The sequence below is a fragment of the Cydia strobilella genome, chromosome 24 (genome assembly GCF_947568885.1).
Source record: "Cydia strobilella chromosome 24, ilCydStro3.1, whole genome shotgun sequence".
Classification (NCBI taxonomy): domain Eukaryota; kingdom Metazoa; phylum Arthropoda; class Insecta; order Lepidoptera; family Tortricidae; genus Cydia; species Cydia strobilella.
The window spans coordinates 3,786,443-3,799,664 of record NC_086064.1 but is presented as its reverse complement, the minus strand read 5'-3'; the positions used below and the strand labels follow the sequence as shown (position 1 = coordinate 3,799,664).

Sequence of the window (13,222 nt, the reverse complement as noted above, 5' to 3'; positions counted from 1 at the left end):
ATAAGAGTAGATTTTAATAGTAATAGTTGGGGTGGTGACAATACATCAGTTTTCTCACCAAAACGCGAGTTATTTCGTAGTCGATATCTAGCGACAATATCTCAAAACCTCTATTATCCAGTGCATGTTCAGATATTTTTGAGCACCTTGGCAGCTCCGATATCTCTGACGGCGACTGTAATACCTAGCTATTTCGTCGCCCCATAAGCTACCACATGCTTAGTTTAGGGCTATACTAGGTCTATCTGTGTAAGACTGTTCCCATGTATTTACTTAATATATATACGTCAAACTTTATATCCGGTAACAATTAAAGTCCGTGACTGTAGTACGTACGTATACATAATATATAGGTTTGAAGCAAACTAAGAATATCAAGGTGGCTACAGCACTTAAAATAGCAATAACAGTTAACAAACATATCCTAGCACATCTAAGTAATGTACTACTTAGGTACTTTCGAAGTCAATTAGCACTCCACAGGCATTCTGTTGTCCGACCAAGTAAGTACCTACTCCAAAGAGTACGAGTAACTTTTTTTCAACGCAACGCAAAGCGCGCCAGTCGACGGTTGTCTGGCATCCGTGGCTGCCGCGCGCTCTGAAATAAAAAAAATAACTGTCAAACTATTTCATTTTTAAATTCGTATTTTGGACTTTGGGGTAAAACTAGGTAAGTGTTAATTTATTATTTTCGTTGTAGTGTTCAGTATTTTATATTAGTGATTTTGTAGTTCAGTTAAAGTAATAAGTTACAACCGGTTCGGCTAGTTAGTGGTCAGACAAAAAGTTTGGCAATTGATTTTGTACTCATTGCTGCTGACTTGAACTTTACTGTTTATCTAGAAAAAAATATATTTTTTGTGAACAAATAACACGTGGATTTTTTTTAATTTATATATCAAATATACTATATTTTATTATACATTTTAGGTATGTACCGGAATTTTGTTTTTATTTATTTGTACATTGCATATTTCCCGCTGCTTTAAACAACTACACTCACGTAGGAATAAATTAATCTTTTAATTGTTTTAATATTTTGAATAAATTTCCAAAAACCTGTGAAGTCAAATATGTAGTCGATCGTTATATTTAATAAAAACTGTATTCATGTGGCATAAATACACAAATACTTATTTACCATTATTATTTTTTTTTATCACGAAAACAAGCGAGTAAACTAAAATGTGACCTAGTCATAAAGGTTTTCCTTTTATTTGTATAAAACGAAAAAGGACCGGACTAGGTACAGATAAAATTTGCAATTTGCAACGCAAATAAAAAACGCGTAGCCCCTACATTTGTTTGGTTTTGCTAAGTTATGTAGGTATGAACCGTATGAAGTATAGGTAGATGACCCGTTACAAACATTAACATATCATGATATCATTATGCATATATGAATAATGTTTCCGGCATATCTGCATCTAATAAATCAGCATATTGATTTTGGATCCGAATATAGCTATTATTCTCAAATAATAATAGCTTTTTGTACCAACACTTACATTACACACAAGTAGGTTCACAATCTATTATCAAAGAGGATATAATAGGATAGAGCGGTACTGTCATAGTAAATTTTGTAACCCCAGTAAATTCACTGCCATCTATCGACACACTTTAAAACTAAAAATGAAGATTTATAAAAATACTATAAAATGTATTTAAATACGGATACATGATTTTTTTATTTGCATTAATTATTTTTATGATTTTGACCCATGTTCTTTCACTGATATGCGTTAAAATAGTTAAATAATAAACGAAACCGTCAACGCCATCTATCCGAGAGTAGGCCAAAGGTAGTGGCGCAATCTGATCGAGAATAAAATTTTCTTGATTTTTGAGGCACGTTTTTTCCTTAGACTGTATCCATTTATTACGGAGTTATATCTATCTTTGCTATTATTAACTTATGTTTACATAATTGTAATTTTTGAAATAAGTGTAAAGAGGGTAATGCTAATTTCTTGCAAGATTTAGGATTAGATTGAATGAAATACTTTAGGTACTTAGAGACTGATTTAAAATAGATGTCTTGTCGATTTAATAATGAACTCTACAAAAGTTTATCCAAATATTTAATGTTTACTCACACTTTTATGCTAATTTGCTAATACTGAACAAGACTCCTAGCTAGTCCTAGCTTTATAGTAAAAAATACTACGTGTATCACTTAGCCTTGAGCATAACTTAACTTACCGTAACCTTAACATTATAAGATTAAGTTTAATCGTATTTTCCAGACACGCTTTAAAATCTGGCGTAGGTACAGTCATCATAAAATATTGAGATAATGACGGCGAAAGTGGGCATTTTTTTTAAATAACTAAACTATAACTCTTCTTCTTCCTTCCCTTATCCCACCTACGTGGGGTCGGGTCTCCTTGTCACTTTGCGCCAGAGTAGTCGGTTCTGGGTTGTCTCTTCTGCTATGTTCAGGTTCTCTAGGTCGGTTCTAATATTGGACCACTATGTGGATTTTGGTCTTCCTCTTCCTCTCGGTTGTTCCGGAATGTTCAATGCAATATTGACGACATGGTCCTTTCCTCTTCTTTGTATGTGGCCGTACCATCTTAGTCGGGTTTCAAGGAGTTTCTCTCTAATTGGGGCTACTTTGAAACATCCGCGGACGTATTCGTTCCTTATCCGGTCTAGTCTCGTGACACCACCTGCCCAGCGAAGCATCTAAACTATAAAACTGAAAACATTAAATTTATGAATAGTCAAAAACTAATCTTAAAATAAATAAATTAGTACAAACTATTCCCCTGCGGCATGATGCCGTAGATGCTGGTATATTGGAACACATAACACATATATATCCTTATTTCTAAGGTAACTCCCAGACGACAACCGGTCTGGCCTAGTGGGTAGTCATCCTGCCTACAAAGCCGATGATCCTGGGTTCGAATCCCGGTAAGGGCATTTATTTGTGTGATGAGCACAGATATTTGTTCCTGTGTCATGGATGTTTTCTATGTATATATTATATATACCGTTGTCTGAGTACCTACCCACAACACAAGCCTTCTTGAGCTTTCCGTGGGACAGTCAATTTGTGTGTCATGATTTATTTATGTTTACATGACAGATAGCAGTTGAATAATAATTATAATGTGGCAACATCATTGCGTTACCCCGATTCGTACGGGGTAGTTGGAAAAATACCTGGCAACACGGTAGATAGCCAGGTAGTGGGGCACGGGAGCCAGTTGGACTGGCTCGTGAGACTCGTTCACTTAGATCGAGGCAGTCAAAGAGGACACATCGTGAAGGATCAGTCAGATCAGAGTACCTGCAAGTACCTCCATTGTTGTATAAGTGATAATTAGAGTAACCCATAGAAGCAGAATCACCACGTGTGTAAGAATGTCCCTAATATATATATTTTTTTTTAACTAAGGTGTGTTACGATATATTTAGCCACTTTGGCCGTGACTATCTATTTGATGCGGACTGTACAAAACGTCATTACTTGAAATTGTATAGCCATTGTACATTAGTTCATGCATCAGATTTGGTATTGTTTAATCAAGGGAACTCAGTCGTAAAGTGTTAATGTTGTTAGGATTCGGCACGCGTTGCCCGATAACAATCGCAAAACGAGTTACCGGTTTTTAGCTTTAGGGGATTTCTAGCAGTTAGTCCCCGGCAAGCATGATCTTTTAGGTAAGCATGATCCACCCTAGACTGCATCAGCACTTACCATCAGGTGAGATTGCGGTCAAATGCTTGCCTTTTTTCAATAAAAAAAAAGCTCGGTTCTCCATACAAACGTAGTGACGCTCTCATTTTAAAACGACTAGCTAGATTGCTCTGAAATTGCTTTGTACTTACAATAGGATAGGTAAGGTATATCTAGGTTCTGTAATTAGTGGGACGTTAATAGGCAGAAATATTTTTATTTTATCTTGTGCCCGCGTCACCATTTCCCTCGAAGAATTGCTACTGGCGAATATAGGTACATACATTCATATGTAGGTACATATTGTAAACATATTACGGCTGTGAAAACAGGGCCTTATATTTATTAACAGTCTATTAACAACACATCGATACCTACATCATGTATTTATTTGTAGAAAGCAAAGATAGATATAACTCGGTAATAGATGGATACAGTCTAAGAAAAAAACGTGCCTCGAAAATCACGAAAATTTGATTTTCGATCAGATGGCGCCACTAGTTTTGGCCTACACTCGTATAGAGGGCGTTGACTGTTTCGTTTGTTATTTATAATTTTAACGCATACCAGTGAAAGAACATGGGTCAAAATCATATAAAAATAATTAATGCAAATAAAAAAATCATTTATCCATATTTAAATACATTTTATCGTATTTTTATAAATATTTATTTTTAGTTTTAAAGTGTGTCGACAGATGGCAGTGAATTTACTGGGGTTACAAAATTTACTATGACAGTACCGCTCTAGTATAAGTTACTCTATGGTAGAAAGTTAATAACGGAAACATTAAAAGGTATTTAATTATCATCATTCGCTTGCCCTTATCCCATTCATTTGGGGTCGGCGCAGCATGTCTTTTTCTTCCATACCTCTCTCTCGCCCGTCATCTCATCACTCACTCGCATTCGTTTCATATCATCTCTCACACAGTCCATCCACCTTTTCCTCGGTTTTCCTCTCCCGATACTTCCCTCCACATTCATTCGTAATAGCTTTCTCGTCACATGCCTTTCATCCCTCCGCATTACATGTCCGTACCACGCTAGGCGATTCGCTATCTTTTTAATTATATGACACGTTAAACAAACTTTCTCGCGTTTGATTAAAGTTTGGTTACAAGCTTTCTGAAACTTTACTGATTAAACTATAGATTTTATTAACAAGCTCAATAAGGCTTGCCTTAGGTCAAACTCATTTTAGAAAAAGGTCACTTCTGTGGCCAATACAATAATAGTTAACGACTCTGTGACTTTGTCCCGTTTTTCTTGTTTTGAGTCTCGACTATACCTACTGAATAAATGTATCCCGCATGTAGGGGGCGTTCAAACATTACGTAAGGCAATTTAAGGCGCGACTGTGTTAAACGTACTATAAAATGGATATGACCCGTTTGTGTTGTGGGTATTACTGGTATTAGGGAGTGATCCCGGTACTGGTTTTCTATACAAATACAGTACCGGAACCGGGAACCCGGTTCTCGCTGTACAAACTCAGTACCAGGAGCATTCCCTACTAGGTATTACTAGACAACAATAGAGTAACTTATACTAGAGCGGTACTGTCATAGTAAATTTTGTAACCCCAGTAAATTCACTGCCATCTGTCGACACACTTTAAAACTAAAAATGAAGATTTATAAAAATACGATAGAATGTATTTAAATATAGCTAAATGATTTTTTTTATTTGCATTAATTATTTTTATGATTTTGACCCATGTTCTTTCACTGATATGCGTTAAAATTGTTAAATAACAAACGAAACCGTCAACGCCATCTATACGACTGTAGGCCAAAACTAGTAGCGCCCTCTGAACGAGAATCAAATTTTCTTGATTTTCGAGGCACGTTTTTTCCTTAGACTGTATCCATCTATTACGGAGTTATATCTATCTTTGACAACAGCGTGTGGCATAAGTACACTACCGCTCATAACTATTTAGGCACTCGTAATTTTTTCCATACAATTGTGTACAAAATCGACTTTCAGAATTATACCGCTAATTAAGTCGCAGTCGGGTAACAGTGTTTTGTGCAGTTTCCTTTTTTAATTTAACAGGCATATCGAGCTTCAAAATGATGTGCAGAATATTCGTGTACACTGCCTAATTACCAAATTGCAAGCGTAGAAAAATCCATAAATCGTTTTCCATTACAAAATCGTTTTATTTTGTATAAACTAGTACATAAGGGTTTTTTAAATCGTTGCATAAAGTAAACTCGAAATTTTAAAGAAAGTCTTTGGCAACAATTTGAGGCTCAATATATTTACCTAAATAAAAATTCAATTCCACATGTAAGAGAGCCTGAGATCGAACAGTATGATTTTGAAAATAATTTTTGTATGCAATAGGGTATTTGACAGTATTTAAAATAAATTATTTTACACCATGTATGAAATAAAGCACCAGAAGATTAATATAGAAACGTAGGCAACAGGTATTTTTTGACACAATTTCTATTTTAAAACCCGTATAAAACTATAAAGAGTAGGTGATTTGATTGTGACGTCACATGCTAGTGTTTCATATAAATTCCATAGTAGCAAAATCGTTTTGACAGTTCGAAAAAAGAAACTGATTTCACTAGTAGTCAAGTACCCTATTGTATGGTGAAAATTGCGGGTGCCTAAATACTTTTGAGCGGTAGTGTAGAGCGTAATTCCACACATTACGTACAGTACAACTGGAGTACCTTTGTAGGTACTTACAACACATATATTCCATGCCCGTCTCAATGAACGCAGGGGCTCAGAGCCGTACCTGTGCAATTGGTGTGGTTCAGCCTTTATCTCGATCGTTGAGAATGCAAAATTTTTAACTTGAAAAGCTTGGCTATTGAAATGCAGGAACAGTTAAGTTGTAAACAAGTTTGGGAACAAATCAAATTATTTTATTAAATATTTTGATTTGTTTTTTTTAAGTAGTCACACTACTATATATAAATTACTATATATAAAGACGCCTAGTCTTACTAAGATGACATATAGTCGAGAAATTCGGACGGGCACCGCCGTGGCGGGGTGGCCTAGGGGTTCATGGCGTTAGCCGCGATAGCTAAAGACGCCGGTTCGAATCCGGCCTTCACCACTGGAGGGCTTCGTCACTTTTTCTTTAATATATGACATCTATTACAGTTTTTAGTTAAGTTGTAGTTAGCTTGTAAGTTTCGAAAGCGGAACAGACAAACAGACATATTTGCACACAATATTAGAAGCTTAGCTGACTAATGACTTGCGAATTGAATGAGTTACTTTCCACCAGAGATATTTGAGGAATAAAGACTGATAATCTCTATTTGGTAAACGCCACCTTTTTAACACAATGTTGTAAGCACAGAAAAAGTAAACTATGAAAGCACAAAAAAACTATATACGCACATATTGGTCATTCAGATTTACCTGTATCTGGCAGACAAATCTTTCAATATAGGTATCGCGGGAATTCACATATATGTGCTACAGAGATCTCGCTGGCCCAGCCGAATATTACAGGGTTATATGTTTCACTTTTATCGAACTGAAATTTGAACTTTATCATAATGACATTAAGTCGAATTTCAACTGTCTTGAAAATGTAACATAGAACCCTGTAATATTGGGGCAGCGATCTGTCTGATAAGGACTCCTTATCAGACAGATCTCCGTATTAAGGAGGCATATGTCAGTCACGAGACTGCTTAGTTGGTATAGAGTCAGGAGGTGCTTCATGCATGAAAATTATTCGACAAAGTACTTGCTTATATCAACTATTTTAACGCAGTGTTTTACGGCGTAAATAACGAAACAAAACGACAACAAAAACACAACGAAAATAATCTTAACCCAAGAATCACGAGATAGATCATAGATCACACAAACCTTGAAAGTAGACATCACCAATCATTTCTCAAGATTGCAATTCACACTGACGTGCATTACAGGTCATCGCCCCACTTACTGGTCAACTCGACACTCAGTTCAAAAACGCTGTAAGCGCCGTTCATGTGATACGGAGAATCGTCCTTTTCGTTTTATGAGTTCACTTGAGCTTCTGTTTTGTAAAATGTAGTAAACGCCGTAGATTTTATACTCAGATTCGTCCTTTCGTTTTGGAATGTCTCAATTTAAAATCGTTGTAAGCGTCGTATATTTGATATCAAGATGCGTCCTTTTGTTATTAAGGTAGTGTGAAACGACCAATTAGAGATGACCCAGCGATTTAGGTTACGTGTAGGGGCGCAGAGGTCAACGTGATGTACAATGACAGGTCATATCAGTAACTGATGTTCTTTTTCTTTTATTTACTGGTGTGATGTGACTTCAGTTTTCAGTTTGGAAATCTCTTACGTTACTTTTTTTTTTTTTTATTAATATAATACAGTTACACATATACTATAAATGCGCCAAACTGGAGTAACCAGTGGTAGTGGTATGGTTTGACTTAATTCAATATCTTACATATTTCCGTAAAATGCAAATATATGTACACATCTGAACGAAAAAATTAGTCAATTTGGGAGCTTTGGACTATAGTTGGGAGGTGTAACGGTACCTATTCCAATTAATCCAGCTTTGATTATTCACTAATGTGACTTGTTGTCACGTTATATACTAAAATGGATATCAACACTAAAGAAAAAGTGACCAAGTCCACCGGTGGTCGAGGCGGGAATCGAACCCGCGTCTTCCTTAGGTACGCGGCTAACGTCCTGACTACTAGACCACCCGGCCACGGCGAAATCAAATTATTTCATAAATAATTTGATCTGTTCCCTATTTGTTATCACATTTCCCGAAAGATCTGATTTGAACCTTGGGTCTCCGGCAAGCTCGGTTCTCCATACAAACGTAGTTCCGGTCTCATTTTAAAACGACTAGCTAGATTGCTCTGAAACTTTATACTTACAATAGGATAAGGTCTCTATCTATGTCTGTAATTAGTTTATGTAGCTTCAGATATCATAGTTAAAAAAATACAGCGAATTTAAGTTTTTCATACAAAACTTGTTTTTGCTTTATTTCGTTTGTTTTATAAACTGGAGCTATATAAACTAATATCAGACCTAGATATACCTCATGTCATTGTATGTGCAAAGTTTCATTACAATCCAACACGTAGTTTTAAATGAGAGCGGAACAACGTTTGTATGGGAAGGTGCAGTTCGGCCGAGCTTGCCGGAGACTCTTAAATAGGATTCCTTGGTTAGAAATTATTTTTGGCGCGTATGTAGTCGATAAATCGTACATTGCCTGAAAAAGGGTTAACGCAGATTGGGGACCTGGGTATCTGTTAGTTCAGAGGTCAGTCTTATCGAACTGCTAACGACCCACAACGACCCTTTGCTCATTTCTCAGTGACTGTAGGCAAAAGAGCTATTTTCGTTCATTTGAGAGATAACAGTTGTCACAGGGCGACACCGATAGCCAAGTTACATATTTATAAACAAATAATTAGGTAGTACCTTACCTGCAATAATATTTTGCCAAACGAAAAAAAATAATTAAAAAGGGACGAACGCTTTCTCCAATCTCCATACAAACGTAGTTCTCATTTTCTTCTCTGAATATTATAACATTACAGAAAATATTTTTACATAATTTGGTTTATTAATTATAGCTTATAGCTTTATTAGCTATAAATGATGAAAGATGACTCGAAGGTTCAAGTTTCCTCGTTTTCTCCTATAACTCAAACAATGAAATGTAATTAGCATTAAAGCATGCGACTGCACTATTGCAAATGTACATATTAATCGCATACTTAACATTCGTTACAAGTATTAGAACGTGTGCAACTAAAAATACATTCACAATATTATTATGATATGAGCCAATATGAGGTGCTGAATTGTAGGGTGAGTTGTTCATCAGTTAACACCCTTTTTTAGAGTGCCCATATGTCGCCAATTTTCAATTCTAATAAAATTTTGTGAACATTAATCGATAGTCTATTTAATTGGCTACAATAAATTTGCATTCAAGAAATTTTAATTTAGTTTTTTTATTAATGTGCTTTTAAAAAAAAATAGAATTTGACTACTTACTTACTTACTTTATTTGGCTTTGAGGACAGCATTAAAGAAATAAAAGAAAGTAATGTTAAGAAGTAATATAAAGAATTTCATTTCATTAACTAGGGGGGTGTCCTAGAATTAACCAAATTGTAGTACAACTTGGTTAATTAAGTGTGTACAACTGTTGTACACACTTAAACACTGATTTACATGTGTTTAATTATTTAAAATAATGAGCCCCACAAATTTAAGAATGCAGTTTTCATTAATTACAAAAATATTTAATACTGACAAAAATCTTACTTTAATTTCCCAAAAAGTTTTTACGAAATATTGAATTTTTTTTTCTCACTCGTCCGTAGATGGAGCGAGCGAGCTTTTAACTGGGGAGTGGGGCAGGCAAGTGCTTAGGTATCCAATGCCTTTGGTTGCACCAAGCGGCATCGTCGCGTTCGCCAGATATTCGCTTGGTTATTTGTGTACTAGTGGCTAACTGATGAACACCCGACCTAATGTTGAGGGTTCTGTACAAATAAAATAAAATTAGAATACAACTATCGGTTATTTTTATCAGTACGAGTAGGTATTTAAAGTCAAATCCAAATGAACGTTTTTAAATATTTTTATTTTGTCATTCAAAATCATCATTTAAAAGTTAATTCTACCAGCCAACTTAAGGAAACAACTCAAAATTGTCATCAAATTACTTTGCCACTCTTGCAACAATAAAATGCAACGTTCCCATTCATTTTTGAAGTATAAAGAGATCCTTTAGGAGCTGGTGTGGTGAAAATAAAATTAATTGTAGTTTTCTCTGCCCACGTAACCCCAGTAACGTGAGCACAGTTTTTACTGTTTTTATCGATGAGGTTACTGCTATTTGATCCGAGATAGTTCGAGTAATGCCCTCATATACGAGTAGCATGCAAGTCTCGCTAGACGTAGGTACGTGTCAGAGTGGAATTATAATTAATAATTAGTGTCTTATGATACATCGGGTTTTATTGAGGATTGTGGGAGCTGTTAGAACGGTAAGTATCCTTAAATATTAGTTTAATGTTATAATAGGGTACTAATTATATATTTTGACGTAACTGGTGACCGAAGAGCTGACGGCTTCCTCGCACAACGTATCAGCATTGCGATACAGCGAGGAAATGCCGCCAGCATCCTTGGTACAATGCCTCAAGGGCCTATTATTAATTTCGTTTACGTAGTACCACTGTATGTATCTTGTATGTAAATAAAGAGATATGAGTTAAAAAATAGGGTAGTTATTTGACACATGTTGAATTTCATAACTAAATCTAGGTAGGGATAGAAAATGAGCAATTTATCACAATAAATTGGAAACTAAAAATATATGGGAATAAAAAAAAATACAAGACCTCAGTTAAAAAAAAACACTTTTTTTTTCACTATCAAATAGGAAAAAATAACGGTACCATTTGATTGCTTACATTTTATTTAAAAAAATATTGTATAGCAACAATATACATTAACGCAACATTTGGAACGGCTTCTAAGCAAAGTGACATTTTATTCTGTTTTTAGTATTTGTTGTTATAGCGGCAACATAAATACATCATATGTGAAAATTTAAACTTTCTAGCTATCACGGTTCATGAGATACAGCCTGGTGAAAAACGGACAGACAGCGGAGTCTTAGTAATAGGGTCCCGTTTTTACCCTTTGGGTACGGAACCCTAAAAACTACAATTTTACGTTACCCCCTTGTCGCGAATAGGTATAAGTAGGTCTAGGCATAAAATAACGTGTAAATAATTGACGATTCTGTTTTATATTCTGTTTGTGTGATAACTGTTTTATTTCCATTTCGTGTGTTTATGTTTTTACTTTTATATGTTTTACTTCTTTTTTGTGCATAGTTATAAGAATCAATGTCCCACAATAAATATTACCTATTCCCTAACTTTGTAAAATAGCGTAAGCTGATTGGCCAATAAATGGATACTGACTCTGCACAACACACCCACGTGACACAGTGGGCGGGGCGCGGTCGCGCTCTCATATAAATATGACTGCCCAACCTAGCCTCGTCAGTCTTTCTACAACACCTCTACACTTAACATCTTATTAACCCTAAAATAAGTGTTCTTACTAACCCTCACACTAACCCGGTAACATGGTGGTGGTATTTCTGAGGTAATTGGCAGCGGTAGCTTCACTTCGGTCAGCGCGTTCCAGTCTTCGGCGTACGAGCTTCAAGAAAAACAGTCTACGCTCAACAATTATGGTCCTTCGATAGCCGAATAAAGAACAAAGAAACAAGTACGCGCTGAGTGTTGAGAATTTCTCCACTCAGATAGAAGAAAGAACAAAGAAACAAGTACGCGCTGAGTGTCGAGATTTTTCTCCACTCAGATAGAAAAAAGAAGCTTGAAAAACGAACGCGCTGAGCCTTGAAGTACGCTTCGGCTCAGACCCTTACCCAATTACCCCTCCATACCCCACCAAACCGGCTTGCCGGTCGGACCGTGCTGTGTTGTAGGCTTTCCTCCACTCACGCGTCCTGGCAACTTTCGTTGCATGTGTCACATGGTGATGCCATCACACTGCTTTCGAACGCTCTAGGCATTGCACTTTGTCATTGCGGGAGATTCAGTGCACCGAGGGATTTACGCTTAGGGGCACTGACGTTTCGCTCTGTGGCGTCAGGGCATAGGTGTTAGGCAGGTAAATTTGTATATAGTTAGGGACCCCCGCGTGTGTGTCAAGAAAGAAGAAGATGTCTACGAAGAGTACGAGAAATCTTCGACCGCGCGCTAAGGGCCCGCCTGCCCCCGCGCCCACAGAGACCCCTACCCCCTCGTCCGGCAAGACCACGTCTACCGAGACACATACATGGAGCAAAGGCTCCACCGGCAACCAAGTGAATAGCGGTGGAGAGATAGACAACAATTCGGTACACTCGGACGCGTTAGAAAATACGGTAGTAGTTCGCAGTAGGTCGAATACGCTAGTGAATAAAGACCCCGTGGTCGCGCCGCGGGCGCCGTCTGTTCGTGGATCAATCAGAGGTCGCGAATCGGTAAATAGGGATCGTGATAGTCAATTATCGGTGCTCATGGCCGAGCTCGAGGTCCATAAAGCCGCTCTAGTTGTCGCTCAGAAGCAGTCCGATACTGCCAAATTAAAGCTGCAGATCGCCGAATTGGAGGCGAATTCTGACAGAGGCAGTACCGTGGCTGACGAGTCTGAACGGCGTACTAGGAATTGGGTAGGACAACAGTGTAGGCCACAGGAGCAAGACGTCGCGATCGAGAATAGTAAAATTCCCTTGCCGAAGGAGACAGCGCCGCCGCCGCGCGCCGCCGCCATTGAGCGGGGTACTAGTAGGCCGCAACCGCGTTATTTAGAGGTGCCACACGGCAGTTATGCACCTATCTACCATAAGCCGCCCGAGTTACCCTCATTCGGAGGAGATATAACCGAATGGATTTCATTTAGGGCAGAGTTCGAGGACACGTCTCCCATGTTTAGTGCCGTCAATAACGTAAGTCGTATTAGGCG

General features: G+C 37.2%; 1 protein-coding gene across 2 annotated transcripts in view; it reads left to right on the top strand.

The window, feature by feature from the left end:
• Positions 1-535: 535 nt before the first annotated feature.
• LOC134752176 (GILT-like protein 1) overlaps positions 536-13,222 on the top strand; it is a 32,593-nt gene continuing 19,906 nt past the window's right edge. The window contains exon 1 of one of the 2 annotated variants that reach the window (XM_063687787.1): positions 536-672. Coding sequence is in view for 1 of the 2 variants with exons in the window: in XM_063687786.1 (XP_063543856.1) it covers positions 10,675-10,719 (45 nt within the window). In the remaining variant the exon portion in view is untranslated. Of the gene's footprint in view, positions 673-10,659; positions 10,720-13,222 lie in introns of those variants that run through there. The other variant, XM_063687786.1, reaches the window with a different exon arrangement.